At 40.8% G+C, this 25448-nt stretch overlaps 1 protein-coding gene across 1 annotated transcript in view; it reads left to right on the top strand.

The window, feature by feature from the left end:
* The first annotated feature begins 14341 nt into the window (after positions 1–14341).
* Positions 14342–25448, top strand: part of ASPDH (aspartate dehydrogenase domain containing) — a 39138-nt gene continuing 28031 nt past the window's right edge. Inside the window, exons 1-2 of the mRNA XM_053689842.1 lie at positions 14342–14413; positions 25150–25256. Of these exons, the coding sequence (XP_053545817.1) occupies positions 25205–25256 (52 nt within the window). The 5' untranslated portion in view covers positions 14342–14413; positions 25150–25204. The remainder of the gene's footprint in view (positions 14414–25149; positions 25257–25448) is intronic.

The following is a 25448-nucleotide window of genomic DNA, read 5'->3' as shown; positions in this document are numbered from 1 at the left end:
CAATATCCAAACTCCACCCACCATTTGCTTTATTTGGAGGAGCCAATCCAGACTTGTTACTACAGTAGGCAAGGCTTACCACCATCATTATGTTAGCAAACTCTTCCTTTTCTCATCATCTTGGCTGGAGCCAATTTGGGTCAGATATGTGGCAGGGTTAAGCCATTGAAAGGTTGAATTGTTAGAAATGAAAAATTCATAAATTTCAGACTTAAATTACAAGAAAAAGGGGGAAAATAGATATTAAAATATATTGGAAAATTGTTTCAGTACACAAAACTTACGATTTTAGATTAAAATATCAAATGTTCAAAGGGACATGATTCAAATAGAGCATTTCATTTTAAACAACTATACAATTTACTTATTTTATAAAATCTCTTTGTATCCTTTGTTAAAAACAGGGAGGTAAGCTCAGGAGCGTGCACGTGTCTGCAACACTATATGGAAGCCGTTTTGGAAGACTGTTATACATTGACAAGAGCACTAGATGGCAGCACTTTTTCCTGCCATGAAGTTCTTCAGATCAAGTGCACGCTACCTACCTAGGTAACTCTTCAACACATAATAACATGAGAATTAAAGGGGCAATCTTCACCAGAATTGTTATTGTTTAGAAAAATAAATAATCCCTTTATTACCCATTCCCAGTTTTGCATAACCATCCAACACTGTTATATTAATATACTTTTTACCTCTGTGATTACCTTGTATCTAAGCATCTGCAGACTGCCCCTTATCTCAGTTATATTAATATACTTTTTATCTCTGTGATTACCCTGTATCTAAGCCTCTGCAGACTGCCCCTTATCTCAGTTATATTAATATACTTTTTATCTCTGTGATTACCTTGTATATAAGCATCTGCAGACTGCTCCTTATCTCAGTTATATTAATATACTTTTTACCTCTGTGATTACCTTGTATCTAAGCCTCTGCAAACTGCCCCCTTATCTCAGTTATATTAATATACTTTTTACCTCTGTGATTACCCTGTTTCTAAGTCTCTGCAGACTGCCCCTTATCTCAGTTATATTAATATACTTTTTACCTCTGTGATTACCCTGTTTCTAAGCCTCTGCAGACTGCCCCTTATCTCAGTTATATTAATATACTTTTACCTCTGTGATTACCTTGTATACTTTTACCTCTGTGATTACCTTGTATCTAAACCTCTGCAGACTGCCCCTTATCTCAGTTATATTAATATACTTTTTATCTCTGTGATTACCCTGTATCTAAGCCTCTGCAGACTGCTCCTTATCTCAGTTATATTAATATACTTTTTATCTCTGTGATTACCTTTGTGACATTTTTTTATTATCTATTGACTTGCATTTTAGCCAATAAGTGCAGTGTCTGCAACAATCCACGGGCGTGATCACAATGTTATCTATATGGCTTACATGAACTAGCTCTCCCCTGTTGTGAAAAGCAAATAAAAAAGCATGTAATAAGAGGCGGCCTTCAAGGACTTAGAAGTTATCATATAAGCCTGCCTAGGTTTAGCTTTCAGCTAAGAATACAAAGAGAACCAACCACATTTGATGATAAAAGTAAATTGGAAAGTTGTTTAAAATGACATGCCCTATCTGAACCATGAAAGTTTTTTTTTTAACTAGACTGTCCCTTTAAGCAACTTTGATAAAAGAAGATTGTAAATGTGTTTATAATTGTTTGCTCTGCCAGAATCAAAATAGAGAAATAAGGGATCTCATGTCCCTTTAATGTAGTTTTAAATCACAAGCATTCTCTGCAAGTTATATACCTTGATTGTCAGTACTATTAGATATGTTTGTTAAATTATGAAAGTTATACAATGAAACACTATATCTGAAATAGATTCACATTCTATTTTGTATTCTATTCTTTTACATTCAGATGATCATCATTATGTCATTGGTTTCATTTCCGTCTCTCCAGAAGAAGCCTTTTTTCTACCTTTGAAGGAAATCTGAAATCACTTGGCTTCCCTTTGTCACATTACGCTTGAAAACCCTCAAGATTTTTCAATGACATGAAATAGTTTTGTTTTTTTCCCCAAAAAATACTTTCTGACTTTTGCTGATAGAGTGGAAGAGCTCTTATCAACACAGCAGAAGTGGTGATAAATATTGGAAACATTTTGATAGCTCTTTTATTGATGCTAATGTAGGGAATCAGGGGTATTGCGCAGTCACACTCCAGTGTTACCAAAAAGGCTCTTGAAAAAGCACTTAACTGATTGGCTGATTGTGCTTTGCGCTAAGTTGCGAACAGACCATGAAAACAGATTTGATTAGTGCAATGGATGGATTGGAATACAATCCAATATTAGCATTCTGAGAATCCGTGCTTTCTATAACTAAAGTGCAATAATGGCTCTTCTGACTTAAATAAGTACCATTGAAATCATAGCCTACTAGAAATGACATTGTTCAAGAATATAATCTGCCAGCGATGCTTCCAGATACATTTTGCAACTGAAATATTTAAGATCTGATAATGTAACTGGTTTGGAAACTGATCTAAAGGCAGAATATCACAATTTGCCTCATTACAGTTATTATCACTGTAATCTTTCAGGTATTTGAAAGGACCAGTCAATACAGTAGATTTGCATCATCGACAAATGCACAATAACAAGACAATGCAATAGCACTTAGTCTGAACTTCAAATGAGTAGTAGATTTTTTTTCTGACAAATTTCAAAGTTATGTATATTTTTACTTCCCCTGTATCATGTGACAGCCATCAGCCTATCACAAATATATACACGTATCATGTGACAGCCATCAGCCTATCACAAATGCATACACGTACCATGTGACAGCCATCAGCCTATCACAAATATATACACGTATCATGTGACAGCCATCAGCCTATCACAAATGCATACACGTACCATGTGACAGCCATCAGCCTATCACAAATGCATACACGTACCATGTGACAGCCATTAGCCAATCACAAATGCATGTACGTATATACTGTGAATTCTTGAACATGCTCAGTAGGAACTGGTGATTTAAAGAGTGTAAATATAAAAATACTGCGCACATTTTGTTAATAGAAGTAAATTTGAAAGTTGTTTAAAATTACTGCTCTATCTGAATCAGTAGTGATGTCGTGAACCTAAAAATTTGGGTTCGCGAACAGCGAACGCGAACTTCCCCAAAAGTTCGCGAACCGGGCGAACCCCCATTGACTTCAATGGGCAGGCGAATTTTAAAACCCACAGGGACTCTTTCTGGCCACAATAGTGATGGAAAAGTTGTTTCAAGGGGACTAACACCTGGACTGTGGCATGCCGGAGGGGGATCCATGGCAAAACTCCCATGGAAAATTACATAGTTGATGCAGAGTCTGGTTTTAAGCCATAAAGGGCATAAATCACCTAACATTCCTAAATTGTTTGGAATAACGTGCTTTAAAACATCAGGTATGATGTTGTATCGATCAGGTAGTGTCCCCCAGTGTCACTGGGGTGACACAGTGCCCTGGCAGGCAGGCACTGAAACGCACACGTGTGAAGGAAACTGACTGCTATTATTTAACACAGTCAAAAAAGTGTTTTTTTTTTAATCTATACTACTGTTACACCAGATATGAGTGGTGGCACTGGGCAAGTGGGCACAGTATACGCTGTGTGCCTGACACACACGCTGGCAGGCAGGCAGGCAACTGCAATTAGATTACACAGGGAAAAAAAAAAGCAGACTGATGTTCTAGCCCTAAAAAGGGCTTTTTGGGGTGCTGTCCTTACAGCAGAGATCAGATGAGTCCTTGAGGACTGTAGTGGACACTGAATACACTAGCCTAGCTATCAATTTCCCTATTAAATCAGCAGCAGCTACCCTGTCCCTCCTCTCACTAAGAATGCAGCTTCCAAATGAATCTAAAATGGATGCTGTCCAGGAGGTAGGAGGGTCTGGGAGGGAGTGTCTGCTGCTGATTGGCTGGAATGTGTCTTCTGACTGTGAGGTAAAGGGTCAAAGTATTACTCAATGATGACGAATAGGGGGCGGATCGAACATCGCATATGTTCGCCTGCAGCGGCGAACGCGAACATGCTATGTTCGCCGGGAACTATTCGGCAGCGAACTATTCGCGACATCACTATGAATCAGTTTAATTTTTACTTGAGTGTCCTTTGAAGTTCAAATTGACTATTTCTTTGGGCAGGTACTGGAGACTTGGCTCTTCTAATTCTGAACTGGAGAAATCTGAAAACACCCTGGCTTGTTTGTGTATCTTGCAGCTAATGATTTGTACATCCCTATCCAAATATAACAATTACATTAACGATACTAAACAACTCAGTGAATCTAAAGAAGACCAACATCCTTTCACTGGCTTCTCTCTAGACGTGGAACTATAATCTACTGTATTTATATCTGACTCTTTAATAAGGCAGTGGGCAATCAGTTCTGAATAACCAGGAAGGAGATGATAAGCAGGGTGGTATAGGAGGGTCTCTTCAGTGTTAGGAGTAGAGATGTTATGCATTATTGGGGGCTAGGCACTAGAGGTTGACATGTGGTGTGTCATAGTTAGGGTTAATAGACTCCAGAAAGTAAAGTGTTAATTGTAAAGAGGGTGATCCAGTGCCCTCTGGTTTTTCAGTGGGCAAATGTTGTAGTTATGGTTTGTAGGGTCAAGAAATGTGATAAGCATCGGATTCTGGGGCAGTTAGGGTTAACTTGCAGCTTGGGGTGTTTTTTACCAAGTGCTTTATGGGAAGTTACTTAGTTTTCTGTAGCAACTGGTAGTAAAGGCTGGAAAAGTAGCATATCGACAGCTTATTGACAGAGAGAAATTGATTGCTTCAGCTTTTTACTGCACGTGCCATAGAAAGTAATGGTAGCTTGCTGTTGCTAAGTGGCTTTGACTTAGTAATTCATCACTTCTAATGTAATTGCACATGAGCAGCCACTGATAACAGCAGGACTGTGGGTACTTTACAGCTCACAAGCTATTAATTGCACATCACGAAACAGAAGTGTTTATGAATGATAAACTAACAAAGCTTATTGAAACGTGCAAAATACGCCATGTCTGGATTACTATGCAAAGTCAATCTACCAGCAGCAGCAAACAAGAGCTAATAAAATCATGTAATGTGCTCAGAATGCATCTCTTAAACAGTTCTTGTGTCTATTCTCTAAAGCTCCTGAACCTGTCACCGTATAAAGCCTTATATAGGTCGCTTAATCATTTGATCAAACTGTTCTGTTCTTGTGTCCAAGTGACTCACCTTTTGCTTTTAGCAGTTGTTACTAATTCCTGGTATATTAAACAGCTGTTTGTCTCACTTATCTTAGCTGACATACATAGTCCCCAATGTTAAAGGACCACTCAATGCAATAGAATTGCATCATTAACAAGTGCACACAAAAAAAAACAATGCAATAAGCAGTAGAATGTTTTCTGACAAATTAATTTTTTCTCCCATTTTCTGGCCCCCTGTATCATGTGACAGACATCAGCGAATCCCAGACTAGTATAACCTGTGAGATTGGGCACATGCTGAGTAGGATCTTGTTCCTCAGAAAGTGTGAATATAAAAAGACTGCAAAATTTAAAACTTGAAGTAAATTGGAAAGTGTCTTAAAACTGAATGCTCTATCTGAATCATAAAAGTTTATTTTGATATGAATGCCCCTATAAATATATATATATATATATATATATATATATATATATATATATATATATATATATATATATATATTTATTTATTTTTTCCATAAACATCTTGCAATAGGGCAGGACTACTGACCATGATCGGTTGCACCCCAAAGCACAAAATAAAAATGGCACACAATATAAACAGAATACAAAATATTATTTTGTTTAATGTAATTTGTGAACTGCAGCATATATACAGATGTTGTTTTACCAGGTTTATAATATATAGATTTGTATTATACATAATTGTATTATTCTGCTGTTCTAATGTAAAGTATAGGAAGAAGCTCTCATATCACAACAAGCAAACAATTATATACAGAAACACAATAATATCCTTATGTCTAATGTAATTGCCATAGAAACAGACATCCAAGAGTATCAGGTACCTGGTACAATTATAACACGGCACATAAAGTAAAAAAACAGCATATTCTGGTTAAAGGGACAGTAAACACTATGGGGGATATTTATCAAAGGTCTGTCGGACCTGATCCCACAGTGCGGGTCAGGTCCACCAGATCTCGCTGAATGCGGAGAGCTGCCTCTAAACTTCTCTCACTCACTAACTCCTTCGGCCTCTCACAATCCACCCTATTCCCTACCCACCGTGATGGACACTCTATTGATCTGGTATTCTCCTATCTCTGCTCTCTCTCTGATGTTGCCTGTCGACCATTTCCCATCTCTGACCACCATCTGCTCACCTTTAATCCCAATATAGATGCTAAACCTACTTCCCCCTCTCGCTCCCGCACCAGTAGAAATCTGCACACTGTGGACCCTCCCCAACTTTCCAATCTTATACATATACCCCTCTCCCATACTTCCACGATATCCTGCCCTGACCTTGCTATAACCCACTATAACAATACTCTCTCCGCTGCACTTGACACTCTTGCTCCGCCCCAACTTTGCAAAGCCCCACGTCGTCAGCTCCAGCCCTGGCACTCCCAACATACACGCTACCTACAAAAATGCTCACGCACTGCTGAACGTGCCGGGAGGAAATCCCGCTCTGAACCTGATTTCCTGCACTATAAGTTCACCCTTTACTCTTACACCTCTGCCCTTCACTTAGCTAAGCAAACATACTTCTCTTCTCTTATATCCACTCACTCTTCAAACCCTAAAAGACTCTTCTCTATTTTCAACTCTCTCCTCTACCCACCTGCACCACCACCCTCATCTGCATTCAGTGCTCAAGACCTTGCTGACTATTTTTTTAATAAACACTTGCCATCCGAAGAAACATCCCAACACAAACCTGCAATCTCCCAACTTCACTCCCAGTCACCCCCTCTGCCACTCTCTGCACCCTCCTCCCAACCACTGAGAGCGAAGTGGCTTCCCTTTTGTCTTCCTCTCACCTCACTACCTGCCCACTTGACCCAATTCCTTCACATCTAATCCCCCCTCTGTCTCCCACCCTCACTCTGGATCTTACTCACATATTCAACCTATCCCTTTCTACCGGCTCATTCCCTGCCTCCTTCAAACATGCAAAGGTCACCCCCATCCTCAAAAAACCCTCCCCTGACCCTAACTCCCCTGCAAACTACTGCCCTATATCACTGCTCCCGCAGTGCCTAACCCAATTCCTGTCCTCCAACTCATTGCTTGACCCCCTGCAATCTGGCTTCCGTCCCCAACACTCAACTGAGACTGCCCTCACCAAGGTTACTAACGATCTCCTTTCTGCTAAAAACAAAGGCTACTACTCTATACTCATCTTACTGGACCTCTCTCTGCCTTCGACACTGTTGACCATCCCCTTCTCCTACAGACTCTCAGCTCTCTTGGGGTCTGTGACACTGCCCTCTCCTGGATTCACTCTTATCTCTCTAACAGATCCTTCTCCGTCTCTTCTGCTGGTGACTCCTCCTCTCTTTTGCCTCTGTCTGTTTGAGTAACTCATGGCTCTGTCCTGGGTCCTCTACTCTTCTCTATTTACACTTCTTCACTGGGTAAACTTATCAACAGCTATGGCTTCAGCTATCATCTCTATGCTGACGATACCCAGATCTACCTTGCCACCCCTGCACTCTCTCCTTCTGTCAATTCTCACATCAGCGACTGCTTATCTGGCATTTCCTCCTGGATGGCCTCTCACCACCTAAGTATAAACATGTCCAAGACCGAACTACTTCTAATTCCCCAATCTAACTCTACTCCAGTTTCTAATTTTTCCATCACTGTTGGCGGCACCACTATCTCCCCATCACCCCAAGTCCGCTGCCTTGGAGTCACGCTTGACTCAAATCTGTCCTTCATTTCCCACATCCAATTGCTTTCTTCATCCTGCCGCAACCACCTACGCAATATCTCCACAATTCGTCCGTTTCTAAGTGCTGAAACTACTAAACAGCTAATCCACTCCCTGGTAATTTCCCGACTTGACTACTGTAACAACTTACTAACTGGCCTCCCTCTCTCCCGCCTCTCTCCCCTCCTATCCATCCTAAATGCATCTGCCAGACTAATCCACCTCTCTCGATGCTCTGTTTCTGCTCCACCTTTCTGTGAGTCCCTTCACTGGCTTCCCATTCACAACAGAGTTAAATTCAAAATTGTCACCCTGACCTACAAAGCCCTCACCAATGCTGCCTCACCCTACCTGTCCTCACTTATCAACAAATACACTCCTGCCCGCCCCCTAAGATCCAACAATGACCTGCTTCTTGCATCCTCTACCATCACCTCCTCTCATGCTAGACTACAGGACTTCTCTCGTGCGACACCAACCCTCTGGAATGCACTTCCTCGTGCTGTCAGACTTGACCCTAACCTCTCCTCCTTTAAACGTTCCCTAAAGACCTTTCTGTTCAGGGAAGTTTATCACCCGACTTATTAACAAACTAACTTCACTTAACTAACAGCTGCCCTCTATCTCCTCACTAATATCATTCTCACCTTTGCAGTCCCCACCTCCTGTTTCCCATCCTACCCATCTGTAAGTTCCCACGGGAATAGGGCCCTCAAATCCCCCTGTTTTTGTCTGTAAAATTTTGTCTTATCGTATTGTTTCTCCATTGTACTGTTATCCTTGTACCCATGGGCAGCGCTGCGGAATCTGTTGGCGCTTTATAAATAAAGAATAATAATAATAATAATATTCAGCATTGCACCAGCAGCTGTTGTGAGCTGCTGGTGCAACGTCGCCCCATGCAGATTCGCGGCCAATCGGCCACCAGCAGGGGGGTGTCAATCAACCCGATCATACTCGATCAGGTTGATTTTCGGCGATGTCTGTCCACGGCCTCAGAGCAGGCGGACAGGTTATGAAGCAGCGGTCTTTAGACCGCTGCTTCATAACTGCTGTTTCTGGCGAGCCTGCAGGCTCGCCAGAAACACGGGCCCTCAAGCTCCATCCCGAGCTTGATAAATGGGCCCCTATGTAATTAGAATAATTGTCTGCAGTCTTCCTATAGATTAACATATCAGCAGCACCTGCACATTATTAGAACAGATTAACACCTTGTTTGCTGCAAACATGTATGTAACAAGGCTAGGCTTGTGAACCTGCAATTTGCTCTTTTCATGATTCAGACAGAACATAGAATTTTAGACAACTTTCTGATTTACTTGAATTATCAAATTTTCTTTATTTTCTTGGTATCTTTTGTTGAAAAGCAGGGATGTAAGCTCAGGAGCATGCACGTGTCTGAAGCACTATATGGCAGCAGTTTTACACAAATTGTATCCATTTGCAAGGGCACTATATGGCAGCACTATTTCCTACCACGTAATGCTTCACTGTGCCACACACCTAAGGTATCTCTTCAACAAAGAATACCATGCGAACAAAGCAAATTTTATAATAGAAGTAAATTGGATTTTTTTGGGGGGGATGTATCCCTTTAAATTATATGAAAAGGGGAAAAATAAACTGTATTGTAAAGATGTATCATTAATAATTTTATATTATAATCTCAAAGTGTTACTGTCGTAAATATTTCTAATTCATATGTCAATCAAACTAGCTGTTATACTAAAGAGGTCTCTCCCAATTTTAGGATGAAAAAACAGTTTAAGAGTTTCTGTTCAGCTCCAGATTATATGTAGGTCTATGAGAAAAATAGATTTCATTTGAATGTAAAAAATGACATTGAAAACTTTAAAAAGCAGGATATTTAAATAGCTCTAGAGAACAAGGTGCTGTGGGAAAGTTAATGCAATAATGTAACAAAGATGACTTGCTGCAGTTTCGTTTACTTAATTCTAAAATATTCAGCGGGTCGATCTGCGTTTGACCTCCATTAAAAATAGATATTGCACCTTTTCCACTCAAATTTTCTGATTTTGCTACTTTGATCTCTGCCTGTGGAGAGAGTTAGACGTAGTCTCCTGGGCACATTGTAGAGAACAATGTTCTATTCACGGCAGATATATCGGGATTTACAATTTTCCTTTGGGGTCACAATGAAGAAAAAAGTTTAGTACAAGTCAGACAGGCGGCAGAATTCTCTTTATAAAAAGCATAAAACTTACTTTCATTTAAAGAAAATGTGCAATTCTAAAATGTTCTATGTTAGAGTATTTTTTTATTGCAATATTGCTTGAATATATCTATGTGTTTAACCCCTGAAAAGAGGCATATGTGTAATAGGCGGAACTACCCTTGGTGCAGCGGGTGCAGTGGCAGCAGGGCCCGATTCAAGAGGGGGCCCTTAGCAGCCAGTCTGCCGATTATTTGTGTAAAGCTACTCATCAGTGTATCGATAATCACATCATATACAGCGCAGCGTGTTTACTATTAGTGTATAGATATTCAGGGCTAGATATCATGAAAGCGATATTAGCGTTCCACTTTGTAATACCAGCAAATTCTAATGTGCGCTGGTATTACAAGCGCACTTCTATAGGCTATGGGAGCTTCGTTCTGACGGCATCAGAACTTAAGCGCCAGTGAAGGGGGTAAGTTGCGCAGCGATGGCAGCAATGAAATATATATGTATATGCTGATATACATATACATTTATGTGTTTATATGTGTATATACACAAATTGACACATAAAAACATATGTATATCAGCATTTACATACAGGGAGTGCAGAATTATTTGGCAAGTTGTATTTTTGAGGATTAATTTTATTATTGAACAACAACCATGTTCTCAATGAACCTAAAAAACTCATTAATATCAAAGCTGAATAGTTTTGGAAGTAGTTTTTAGTTTGTTTTTAGTTATAGCTATTTTAGGGGGATATCTGTGTGTGCAGGTGACTATTACTGTGCATAATTATTAGGCAACTTAACAAAAAACAAATATATACCCATTTCAATTATTTATTTTTACCAGTGAAACCAATATAACATATCAACATTCACAAATATACATTTCTGACATTCAAAAACAAAACAAAAACAAATCAGTGACCAATATAGCCACCTTTCCTTGCAAGGACACTCAAAAGCCTGCCATCCATGGATTCTGTCAGTGTTTTGATCTGTTCACCATCAACATTGCGTGCAGCAGCAACCACAGCCTCCCAGACACTGTTCAGAGAGGTGTACTGTTTTCCCTCCTTGTAAATCTCACATTTGATGATGGACCACAGGTTCTCAATGGGGTTCAGATCAGGTGAACAAGGAGGCCATGTCATTAGATTTTCTTCTTTTATACCCTTTCTTGCCAGCCACGCTGTCGAGTACTTGGACGCGTGTGATGGAGCATTGTCCTGCATGAAAATCATGTTTTTCTTGAAGGATGCAGACTTCTTCCTGTACCACTGCTTGAAGAAGGTGTCTTCCAGAAACTGGCAGTAGGACTGGGAGTTGAGCTTGACTCCATCCTCAACCCGAAAAGGCCCCACAAGCTCATCTTTGATGATACCAGCCCAAACCAGTACTCCACCTCCACCTTGCTGGCATCTGACTCGGACTCGAGCTCTCTGCCCTTTACCAATCCAGCCATGGGCCCATCCATCTGGCCCATCAAGACTCACTCTCATTTCATCAGTCCATAAAACCTTAGAAAAGTCTTGAGATATTTCTTGGCCCAGTCTTGACGTTTCAGCTTGTGTGTCTTGTTCAGTGGTGGTCGTCTTTCAGCCTTTCTTACCTTGGCCATGTCTCTGAGTATTGCACACCTTGTGCTTTTGGGCACTCCAGTGATGTTGCAGCTCTGAAATATGGCCAAACTGGTGGCAAGTGGCATCTTGGCAGCTGCACGCTTGACTTTTCTCAGTTCATGGGCAGTTATTTTGCGCCTTGGTTTTTCCACACGCTTCTTGCAACCCTGTTGACTATTTTGAATGAAACGCTTGATTGTTCGATGATCACGCTTCAGAAGCTTTGCAATTTTAAGAGTGCTGCATCCCTCTGCAAGATATCTCACTATTTTTGACTTTTCTGAGCCTGTCAAGTCCTTCTTTTGACCCATTTTGCCAAAGGAAAGGAAGTTGCCTAATAATTATGCACACCTGATATAGGGTGTTGATGTCATTAGACCACACCCCTTCTCATTACAGAGATGCACATCACCTAATATGCTTAATTGGTAGTAGGCTTTCAAGCCTATACAGCTTGGAGTAAGACAACATGCATAAAGAGGATGATGTGTTCAAAATACTCATTTGCCTAATAATTCTGCACTCCCTGTATAGATTTTCTGGGAACACACAGTTCCCATAGACAGCAATGTAAAGGCATTTTTCAGTGCTTTTTTTTTCTCACACCCCACTCTCACCAACTTTAACTCCAAAATACTTCCAAGTTCAGTAATTTTATTAAAAAATTAAGATGTTGTCATCATTATTTTTGAATAAACGACACTAGATTGTATTTTCGGGGCATTTTGGGCAGATTGATAAAATTAACCAGAGATCCGATCTCTGGTTAATTTTTATAAGCACTAATTGCTACCACAAGCTTGCCATAGCAATAACCAGCCACGTGTAATGGCTGGTTAACTATTGCACTCCCATAAACGGGCACATTTGACCATCTGCGGGAGCGCACTAATTTAGCGCTCTACTTGTAATCTAGCGCGCATAGCATCTTCATCAAAGTAAACATATTCATCTTATTTATAAAGGCTAGTATACTCATCAGGGTATAGTGTGCTCACTGCCAGTGTATGAATACTGAGTATTATTATAAAGTTCAGCATGCTTAGTATCAGTATGTATATATAATGTGAATTTTTATATATATATATATATATATATATATATATATATATATATATATACACACACACACAAATAACATGATTTAACAGACTAGTGCATGTCATTTCTAGGTTAGAATTTACCTTAAACATTTTTATTTTTATTAAAAAGGGACAGTAACAATATTGAGACTTTTTAGAAAATGTTTAGTTATGAGTAAGGAAACAATTTTGCAATATACTTTCTTTATATATTTTGTTTTCCTTTCATGTAATTTAGCTCTATAAGTTGTGGATTTTCTAATTCTCAGAACAAATGCATCCTGCAGATTAATCAAGGCTAAGCCTGCTACATATCTGTCCATAATTGTCTTTAGCTTATAACAACTGCAAAACAATGCATGTTATATTAACATAATGACTGTGGCAAGCTATATTAGCTGCAGACTCAAGCCAGAATTGACTTATCCAAATAAGACATGTGTTGGGTAGACTCTGACTATTTTTTATATAATTCCAGCAAACAAGATGTCAATTTGTTTTTAAAATGTTTACACTTGGCTAATGTGTTATTCTAAAGCAACATAAGAAATGTCTTGTGGTTACAAAGTGTTCACTTTCCCTTTAATCCAGTGAAAAGCAAAAGTGTCTGCTTACCTTCTGTAAAATATGGGCATCAGTTGATTTGCTTAAATGCATATGAAACCCAAGTTTGTTTCTTTCATGATTCAGATAGAGAGCAATTTTAAGCAACTTTCTCCTATTATTAAATTTTCTTTGTTCTCTTAGTATCTTTATTTGAAAAAGCAGGAATTTAAGCTTAGGAGCCAGCCCATTATTGTTTCAGCACCCTGGGTTGCGCTTGCTGATTGGTGGCTACATTTTTAAATTTGTTTGTGAGAAGAGTGACATTTTAGAGCCAAACAGGACTGCACAGTCAAACAGAAAAAGTTACAGAAAGAACAAGAATCGTATGACAGTGTTTACAAATGCCAAAGTGAGCAAATAAAAAAAAAATTCACATTTGCGCCAATGAAAATTAATGTCAATGTTACCAAATATTCAGTATTTATCTGTTTCAAACTAAACGAATACCGAATTGTGCAGCAAACGAATATTCTGAAAACGATTTATTTTTTAGAATATTTATTACAAATCATTTGTCCTGAACAAATTTTTTGCTGCTGCAAGTCTAATTTCTGCAACTCATTAAAGTGACATTTTTTGTTACATCTTGAAAGGATAAAACCATAAATGAATCTAAACTTCTTTACACATAATTATTCAATGATTGATGATTTAGTTATAAGAATCAAACTAACAACTCAGTTAATAAATAAACATAATTATTTATTATAATTTTGATATAGAAAGTCTAAAACAAAACTATTAACATTTTTAGTGCAAACCCTAGTAAAAAAAAATATACTACAGGAATCTGTATCAGTAGCAGAGGTAAACATCTACTGTAGATAATTATTAACTTGGCTGATTCAAAGGTTACAATTTTAAAAGAATTCTCCATGGGTTTAACACAAAAGGATTCAATCTTTTTCACCATTCTGTTCATGCTACTATCACTGTTTCCTTTATTCTGTGAACAAACTGGGATGTGTGCTTAGCAAGAGGTAAGACAGACAGTAATTCTCAATATAATTATATTTAATTAAGACTGCTATTAGGTAATAATGCGTTTAAACCTGCCAACTAGACATGAAGTCAACATTAAACTTTTACAATTCAGAGCGTACAATTAAATAAAACCCCCACCAATTTACTTCTATTATCAATTTACCTAATTTTCTGAACCTGTTCAAGAGAGCATACTGAAATAGGTTCTGGAGCATGCATCTGGTTTGAGTTTTATCAAGCTACGTGGAAAGAGCCGTACATACGCGCCCCTGTCTGCTGCAGCTCGCCTCTGGCGGGCTGAATTCCGTTGCCGGAATTCAGCATTGCACAAGAATGCTATTTTGTGCAATGACGGCCCATGCTCACGCACAGCCAATCGCGCACGAGCAAGAGCTGTCAATCTCCCTGGTCGGACGAGACCGGGGAGATTGAAATTCACCACCTAAGAGGTGGCAAACGGTTAGGGAAGCAGCAGTCTGATGACCACTGCTTCATAAATACGGACTGCATGTTCTCTAGTGAGAACCTGCAGTCATGGGGGGAGGGGGAGGCTGGAGAAGCATTTGATAAATTGACCCCTATAGGCACTATTTTGCCACCCTCTCCCCCCAACCCGATAAAATTATATACCCTGCAATAACTTTTTTTTTTAAATGTTCTAGTGATGTATTAAACAGCTATAGATAACTATTTTATCAGCAATGATAGAGAAAATAGTTTTACCTTATCACATCAAATAATTGAATGTTAATCTGATCTATTATAACTATATTAGCTATAATTGTTAGTTTCTGAATTATATAACATACTGAAGTGGTGGCTCTGCACAACATAGCAAATCAGTGGTGGCTCTGCACAACATAGCAAATCAGTGGTGGCTCTGCATAAAATAGCAAATAAGTGGTGGCTCTGCATAACATAGCAAATCAGTGGTGGCTCTGCATAACATAGCAAATCAGTGGTGGCTCTGCACAACATAGCAAATCAGTGGTGGCTCTGCATAACATAGCAAATCAGTGGTGGCTCTGCATAACATAGCAAATCAGTGGTGGCTCTGCATAAAATAGCAAATCAGTGGTGGCTCTGCAATAACATAGCAAATCAGTGGTGGCTCTGCACAACATAGCAAATCAGTGGTGACTCTGCATAACATAGCAAATCAGTGGTGGCTCTGCACAACATAGCAAATCAGTGGTGGCTCTGCATAACATAGAAAATCAGTGGTGGCTCTGCACAACATAGCAAATCAGTGGTGGCTCTGCATAACATAGAAAATCAGTGGTGGCTCTGCATAACATAGCAAATCAGTGGTGGCTCTGCATAACATAGCAAATCAGTGGTGGCTCTGCACAACATAGCAAATCAGTGGTGACTCTACATAACATAACAAATCAGTGGTGGCTCTGCATAACATAGCAAATCAGTGGTGGCTCTGTACAACATAGCAAATCAGTGGTGGCTCTGCACATCATAGCAAAACAGTGGTGGCTCTGCATAGCAAATCAGTGGTGGCTCTGCATAACAAAGCAAATCAGTGGTGGCTCTGCACAACATAGCAAATCAGCAGTGGCGTCACTAGGGGGTGGCGGGAGGGGGCCGCACCCGGGTGACACCCACCAGAGGATGACACCAAAAAATTTTATTTTTTTTTTTAAATTTTATTGAAATTCAAAGAAATACAATGTTGAGATGCATAGATTTTTTTTTTATTAGAGGGGCTGGCATTTGTGAACATTGGTGGGACTGGGGAAGTTGTAGACACACAATTTTTTTGCCCCTTGAGCCAGTGCTGCAATTTCAACAAATAGTTTTCCCGGCTGCTTTTGCTTGTTTGTACTTTGCTTCTCCCCTGCCCAATTTCGCTATGAATGTTGTGGGCATGCCGTGGGGCTTGCAAAGTTGCGCTGCTAGCCTAAACCTGCCTGCCTATCTGTGCTCACTGCTCAGTGACATGTGGAGCAGTGGAGTCACTCACTGCTGTGCTGGAAATCAGTGGTGGCTCTGCACAACATAGCAAATCAGTGGTGGCTCTGCACAACATAGCAAATCAGTGGTGGCTCTGCATAACATGGCAAATCAGTGGTGGCTCTACACAATATAGCAAATCAGTGGTGGCTCTGCACAACATAGCAAATCAGTGGTGGCTCTGCACAACATAGCAAATCAGTGGTGATTCTGCACAACATAGCAAATCAGTGGTGATTCTGCACAACATAGAAAATCAGTGGTGATTCTGCATAACATAGCAAATCAGTGGCGGCTCTGCACAACATAGCAAATCAGTGGTGATTCTGCACAACATAGCAAATCAGTGGTGGCTCTGCATAACATAGCAAATCAGTGGTGGCTCTGCATAACATAGCAAATCAGTGGTGGCTCTGCACAACATAGCAAATCAGTGGTGATTCTGCATAACATAGCAAATCAGTGGTAATTCTGCACAACATAGCAAATCAGTGGTGGCTCTGCACAACATAGCAAATCAGTGGTGGCTATACACAACATAGCAAATCAGTGGTGGCTCTGCACAACATAGCAAATCAGTGGTGGCTCTACACTACATAGCAAATCAGTGGTGGCTCTGCACAACATAGCAAATCAGTGGTGGCTCTGCACAACATAGCAAATCAGTGATGGCTCTACACAACATAGCCAATCATAGGTGGCTCTGTACAACATAGCAAATCAGTGGTGGCTCTGCACAACATAGCAAATCAGTGGTGGCTCTGCATAACATAGCAAATCAGTGGTGGCTCTGCATAACATAGCAAATCAGTGGTGGCTCTGTATAACATAGCAAATCAGTGGTGACTCTACATAACGTAACAAATCAGTGGTGACTCTACATAACATAGCAAATCAGTGGTGGCTCTGCATAACATAACAAATCAGTGGTGGCTCTGCACAACATAGCAAATCAGTGGTGGTTCTGCATAACATAGCAAATCAGTGGTGGCTCTACACAACATAGAAAATCAGCGGTGGCTCTGCACAACATAGCAAATCAGTGGTGGCTCTGCACAACATAGCAAATCAGTGGTGGTTCTGCATAACATAGCAAATCAGTGGTGGCTCTACACAACATAGCAAATCAGTGGTGGCTCTGCACAACATAGCAAATCAGTGATGGCTCTGCACTACATAGCAAATCAGTGGTGGCTCTGCATAACATAGCAAATCAGTGGTGGCTCTGCATAACATAGCAAAACAGTGGTGGCTCTGAACAACATAGCAAATCAGTGGTGGCTCTGCACAACATAGCAAATCAGTGGTGGCTCTGCATAACATAGCAAATCAGTGGTGGCTCTGCACAACATAGCAAATCAGTGGTGGCTCTGCACAACATAGCAAATCAGTGGTGATTCTGCACAACATAGCAAATCAGTGGTGATTCTGCATAACATAGCAAATCAGTGGTGGCTCTGCACAACATAGCAAATCAGTGGTGGCTCTGCACAACATAGCAAAACAGTGGTGGCTCTGCATAACATAACAAATCAGTGGTGGCTCTGCACAACATAGCAAATCAGTGGTGGCTCTGCATAACATAGCAAATCAGTGGTGGCTCTGCACAACATAGCAAATCAGTGGTGGCTCTGCACAACATAGCAAATCAGTGGTGGCTCTACATAACATAGCAAATCAGTGGTGGCTCTGCATAACATAGCAAATCAGTGGTGGCTATACACAACATAGCAAATCAGTGGTGGCTCTGCATAACATAGCAAATCAGTGGTGGCTCTGCATAACATAGCAAATCAGTGGTGGCTCTGCATAACATAACAAATCAGTGGTGGCTCTGCACAACATAGCAAATCAGTGGTGGTTCTGCATAACATACCAAATCAGTGGTGACTCTACATAACATAGCAAATCAGTGGTGATTCTGCATAACATAACAAATAAGTGGTGGCTCTGCACAACATAGCAAATCAGTGGTGGCTCTACACAACATAGCAAATCAGTGGTGGCTCTGCATAACATAGCACATCAGTGGTGGCTCTGCATAACATAGCAAATCAGTGGTGGCTCTGCATAACATAGCAAATCAGTGGTGACTCTACATAACATAGCAAATCAGTGGTGGCTCTGCATAACATAACAAATCAGTGGTGGCTCTGCATAACATAGCAAATCAGTGGTGGCTCTACATAACATAGCAAATCAGTGGTGGCTCTGCATAACATAACAAATCAGTGGTGGCTCTGCATAACATAACAAATCAGTGGTGGCTCTGCATAACATAGCAAATCAGTGGTGACTCGACATAACATAACAAATCAGTGGTGACTCTACATAACATAGCAAATCAGTGGTGGCTCTGCACAACATAGCAAATCAGTGGTGGCTCTGCATAACATAGCAAATCAGTGGTGACTCTGCATAACATAGCAAATCAGTGGTGGCTCTGCATAACATAGCAAATCAGTGGTGGCTCTGCACCACATAGCAAATCAGTGGTGGCTCTGCACAACATAGCAAATCAGTGGTGGCTCTGCATAACATAGCAAATCAGTGGTGGCTCTGCACAACATAGAACATCAGTGGTGGCTCTGCACAACATACCAAATCAGTGGTGGCTCTAAACAACATAGCAAATCAGTGGTGGCTCTGCACAACATAGCAAATCAGTGATGGCTCTGCACTACATAACAAATCAGTGGTGGCTCTGCATAACATAGCAAATCAGTGGTGGCTCTGCACAACATAGCAAATCAGTGGTGGCTCTGCACAACATAGCAAATCAGTGGTGGCTCTGCACAACATAGCAAATCAGTGGTGGCTCTGCACAACATAGCAAATCAGTGGTGGCTCTGCACAACATAGCAAATCAGTGGTGGCTCTGCACTACATAGCAAATCAGTGGTGGCTCTGCACTACATAGCAAATCAGTGGTGGCTCTGCACAACATAGCAAATCAGTGGTAGCTCTGCACAACATAGCAAATCATTGGTGGCTCTGCACTACATAGCAAATCAGTGGTGACTCTGCACTACATAGCAAATCAGTGGTGACTCTGCACAACATAGCAAATCAGTGGTGGCTCTGCACTACATAGCAAATCAGTGGTGACTCTGCACAACATAGCAAATCAGTGGTGGCTCTGCATAACATAGCAAATCGGTGGTGGCTCTGCATAACATAGCAAATCATTGGTGGCTCTGCATAACATAGCAAATCAGTGGTGGCTCTGCACAACATAGCAAAACAGTGGTGGCTCTGCATAACATAGCAAATCAGTGGTGGCTCTGCACAACATAGCAAATCAGTGGTGGCTCTGCATAACATAACAAATCAGTGGTGGCTCTGCACAACATAGCAAATCAGTGGTGGCTCTGCACAACATAGCAAATCAGTGGTGGCTCTGCATAACATAGCAAATCAGTGGTGGCTCTGCATAACATAGCAAATCAGTGGTGGCTCTGCATAACATAGCAAATCAGTGGTGGCTCTGCATAACATAGCAAATCAGTGGTGGCTCTGCATAACATAGCAAATCAGTGGTGGCTCTGCACAACATAGCAAATCAGTGGTGACTCTGCACAACAAAGCAAATCAGTGGTGGCTCTGCACAACATAGCAAATCAGTGGTGGCTCTGCATAACATAGCAAAACAGTGGTGGCTCTGCACAACATAGCAAATCAGTGGTGGCTCTGCATAACATAGCAAAACAGTGGTGGCTCTGCACAACATAGCAAAACAGTGGTGGCTCTGCATAACATAGCAAATCAGTGGTGGCTCTGCATAACATAGCAAATCAGTGGTGGCTCTGTACAACATAGCAAATCATTGGTGGCTCTGCATAACATAGCAAATAATTGGTGGCTCTGCATAACAGCAAATAAGTGGTGGCTCTGCATAACATAGCAAATCAGTGGTGGCTCTGCATAACATAGAAAAACAGTGGTGGCTCTGCACAACATAGCAAATCAGTGGTGGCTCTAAACAACATAGCAAATCAGTGGTGGCTCTGCACAACATAGCAAATCAGTGATGGCTCTGCACTACATAACAAATCAGTGGTGGCTCTGCACTACATAGCAAATCAGTGGTGGCTCTGCATAACATAGCAAATCAGTGGTGACTCTGCATAACATAGCAAATCAGTGGTGGCTCTGCATAACATAGCAAATCAGTGGTGGCTCTGCACCACATAGCAAATCAGTGGTGGCTCTGCACAACATAGCAAATCAGTGGTGGCTCTGCATAACATAGCAAATCAGTGGTGGCTCTGCACAACATAGAACATCAGTGGTGGCTCTGCACAACATACCAAATCAGTGGTGGCTCTAAACAACATAGCAAATCAGTGGTGGCTCTGCACAACATAGCAAATCAGTGATGGCTCTGCACTACATAACAAATCAGTGGTGGCTCTGCATAAAATAGCAAATCAGTGGTGGCTCTGCACAACATAGCAAATCAGTGGTGGCTCTGCACAACATAGCAAATCAGTGGTGGCTCTGCACAACATAGCAAATCAGTGGTGGCTCTGCACAACATAGCAAATCAGTGGTGGCTCTGCACAACATAGCAAATCAGTGGTGGCTCTGCACTACATAGCAAATCAGTGGTGGCTCTGCACTACATAGCAAATCAGTGGTGGCTCTGCACAACATAGCAAATCAGTGGTAGCTCTGCACAGCATAGCAAATCATTGGTGGCTCTGCACTACATAGCAAATCAGTGGTGACTCTGCACTACATAGCAAATCAGTGGTGACTCTGCACAACATAGCAAATCAGTGGTGGCTCTGCACTACATAGCAAATCAGTGGTGACTCTGCACAACATAGCAAATCAGTGGTGGCTCTGCATAACATAGCAAATCGGTGGTGGCTCTGCATAACATAGCAAATCATTGGTGGCTCTGCATAACATAGCAAATCAGTGGTGGCTCTGCACAACATAGCAAAACAGTGGTGGCTCTGCATAACATAACAAATCAGTGGTGGCTCTGCACAACATAGCAAATCAGTGGTGGCTCTGCATAACATAGCAAATCAGTGGTGGCTCTGCACAACATAGCAAATCAGTGGTGGCTCTGCACAACATAGCAAATCAGTGGTGGCTCTGCATAACATAGCAAATCAGTGGTGGCTCTGCATAACATAGCAAATCAGTGGTGGCTCTGCATAACATAGCAAATCAGTGGTGGCTCTGCATAACATAGCAAATCAGTGGTGGCTCTGCATAACATAGCAAATCAGTGGTGGCTCTGCACAACATAGCAAATCAGTGGTGACTCTGCACAACAAAGCAAATCAGTGGTGGCTCTGCACAACATAGCAAATCAGTGGTGGCTCTGCATAACATAGCAAAACAGTGGTGGCTCTGCACAACATAGCAAATCAGTGGTGGCTCTGCATAACATAGCAAAACAGTGGTGGCTCTGCACAACATAGCAAAACAGTGGTGGCTCTGCATAACATAGCAAATCAGTGGTGGCTCTGCATAACATAGCAAATCAGTGGTGGCTCTGTACAACATAGCAAATCATTGGTGGCTCTGCATAACATAGCAAATAATTGGTGGCTCTGCATAACAGCAAATAAGTGGTGGCTCTGCATAACATAGCAAATCAGTGGTGGCTCTGCATAACATAGAAAAACAGTGGTGGCTCTGCACAACATAGCAAATCAGTGGTGGCTCTAAACAACATAGCAAATCAGTGGTGGCTCTGCACAACATAGCAAATCAGTGATGGCTCTGCACTACATAACAAATCAGTGGTGGCTCTGCATAAAATAGCAAATCAGTGGTGGCTCTGCACAACATAGCAAATCAGTGGTGGCTCTGCACAACATAGCAAATCAGTGGTGGCTCTGCACAACATAGCAAATCAGTGGTGGCTCTGTACAACATAGCAAATCAGTGGTGGCTCTGCACAACATAGCAAATCAGTGGTGGCTCTGCACTACATAGCAAATCAGTGGTGGCTCTGCACTACATAGCAAATCAGTGGTGGCTCTGCACAACATAGCAAATCAGTGGTAGCTCTGCACAGCATAGCAAATCATTGGTGGCTCTGCACTACATAGCAAATCAGTGGTGACTCTGCACTACATAGCAAATCAGTGGTGACTCTGCACAACATAGCAAATCAGTGGTGGCTCTGCACTACATAGCAAATCAGTGGTGACTCTGCACAACATAGCAAATCAGTGGTGGCTCTGCATAACATAGCAAATCAGTGGTGGCTCTGCATAACATAGCAAATCATTGGTGGCTCTGCATAACATAGCAAATCAGTGGTGGCTCTGCACAACATAGCAAAACAGTGGTGGCTCTGCATAACATAACAAATCAGTGGTGGCTCTGCACAACATAGCAAATCAGTGGTGGCTCTGCATAACATAACAAATCAGTGGTGGCTCTGCACAACATAGCAAATCAGTGGTGGCTCTGCACAACATAGCAAATCAGTGGTGGCTCTGCATAACATAGCAAATCAGTGGTGGCTCTGCATAACATAGCAAATCAGTGGTGGCTCTGCATAGCATAGCAAATCAGTGGTGGCTCTGCATAACATAGCAAATCAGTGGTGGCTCTGCATAACATAGCAAATCAGTGGTGGCTCTGCATAACATAGCAAATCAGTGGTGGCTCTGCATAACATAGCAAATCAGTGGTGGCTCTGCATAACATAGCAAATCAGTGGTGGCTCTGCATAACATAGCAAATAAGTGGTGGCTCTGCATAACATAGCAAATCAGTGGTGGCTCTGCATAACATAGAAAAACAGTGGTGGCTCTGCACAACATAGCAAATCAGTGGTGGCTCTGCATAACATAACAAACAGTGGTGACTCTGCACAACATAGCAAATCAGTGGTGGCTCTGCATAACATAACAAACAGTGGTGACTCTGCACAACATAGCAAATCAGTGGTGGCTCTGCACAACATAGCAAATCAGTGGTGGCTCTGCATAACATAACAAACAGTGGTGACTCTGCACAACATAGCAAATCAGTGGTGGCTCTGCATAACATAACAAACAGTGGTGACTCTGCACAACATAGCAAATCAGTGGTGGCTCTGCATAACATAACAAACAGTGGTGACAATATATAAATCACATGAACCTTGAGGCAGGATGACCTCTTTTCTTTTTTCACCATTATACCTAGACTGCTACTTGCATATCTAACAGGAAAATGCATCAAGCTGCAGGCAGACAAGTTCTTAAACAGAGAACCTGTCCATCTGCAATTGCCACTTTAAGAATGCAGAAGCGCTCTGTTGTTCAATCCTACTCCTTGCTCTTGGGCAATCAATTGTGTGGGAGCAGAGCCTATAAATTACCACAAACAAGTGATGTGAGGTAATTTATATCTGCCAGAGACTGCTTCTTAAATTTGTGATTGCAGATTCTTTCTTGCAAGGCTGAACTGCAAGTTCTCATAAGCTGTAAATGCACCTGGATACATTTTCCCATACTGTATATACATTTTTTAAGCCCTATAATAGATCACTTTAACTTGTATTGGAGTACTGGCAGGTTACACTATTGGTGAGCGCTCTGTGAGTGCAATCATGACGACTAGATACAGATATAGATATATACATAGACGTCATGCAGGAAAACATAGTGCACTGATCTTGGGCAGCATATAAAATTTTGGAGGCCCAGTAATACCCATAAGGCATTGGGTGGAGGTAAGTCCCACTGCTGTCACCAGCTCCACCAGCTTTTATAAAAGCTGCTAAAGTTTTGCAGAGAGCGCAGGAGCTGTACAGTGAGATATTTCAGTCAGATGTTTACAGCTGTTGTGTCGGTCCTGTACTATGGGCCTCGCTATGATTCAAGGGAGCCCCCTCCCTATCTAGCCATTATGCCACCACATATACTGGGAAACCCCAGTTAGGCAGCAAAAGATTATTATACACATTAAAAACAAATTATGTCAAGCACCAAATTTGTGCCCACCCTGCAGGGGTGCCCTTAGGCAGGCACCTAGTTTGCCTCTATTGTAGCACCGGCCCTGACTATATGTACAACATTATTACAATATTTGTTTACAAACAGTGCTGCCATACAGTGCACAGTGCATGCCCAGGACTTGTGAAAGCTCCTGAGACTACATCAGTATGCTCTTATGGAAAAGCAAAGGGAGAGATTATCCTAAAATTGTCTCCCCTTTAATTTGTTCCCAATTCTCAATTTTACCTGCTGGAGTGTATTGAATTGTTTAAAAATAGTGTATTTACCTTTATATCATCATTTGAAATAGATGATTTTGTCTGTGGTATCTCTACCTGTACTAAAAGTTTCTATACTTAAGTATAGGTTATAGAAAAACTGTGTAAACACGGCCAGCAGAATAAATTACACTCCCAGTAAGAGGTAGAAGAGATAAGCAATACAATGTTAATTTCCTATTGTTCTCTCATTGGGACTTGGTATATAAACAAAGATAAGAAAATATTTATGTTTACAGAAAGTGATAAAATAAGGAGATCTGATTTCACTACAAGCTCAACCCATGTGCCAATATAGGACTTTATTCTATCATTTCCTTGGTCTGTAATCATATCAGGTTCTCTTTGCACATTTGTATTGCTTTCATTTTGTCACAGTTGTGTTTATACCACTATATTGTGATACACTTTATGTATTATTTGTAATTAAAAAATATGTTGTATGTCCCTTTAACTAATGTGTCCCACACTATTGTGACATGGCAGCTTTGTTCATTTTGTGTTAATACTGCTACATTTGCATTACAGGTATTTAAACAAGTGGCAAAAAAACATAATTACTAGAAATCCTGAGGAAAACAAAATGTCTGAAAAAAGACTCAGGAAGATTGGAATTGTGGGATATGGGCATATAGGTAAGTTGGTAATATACATTAATGAGAAACATTTTGTAATATAATATATTTAATATATATATATATATATATATATATATATATATATATATATATATATATATATATATATATATATATATGGAATACAAAGAGAACAAATCATATGTACTTCTGCGCAACAACAAGGATTATCGAAAATACAGAAAAATA

This window comes from Bombina bombina, chromosome 8 (assembly GCF_027579735.1).
Source record: "Bombina bombina isolate aBomBom1 chromosome 8, aBomBom1.pri, whole genome shotgun sequence".
In the NCBI taxonomy this organism is placed as follows: domain Eukaryota; kingdom Metazoa; phylum Chordata; class Amphibia; order Anura; family Bombinatoridae; genus Bombina; species Bombina bombina.
The sequence above is the reverse complement of the archived record's forward strand: the minus strand, read 5'-3'. Positions and strand labels throughout refer to the sequence as shown.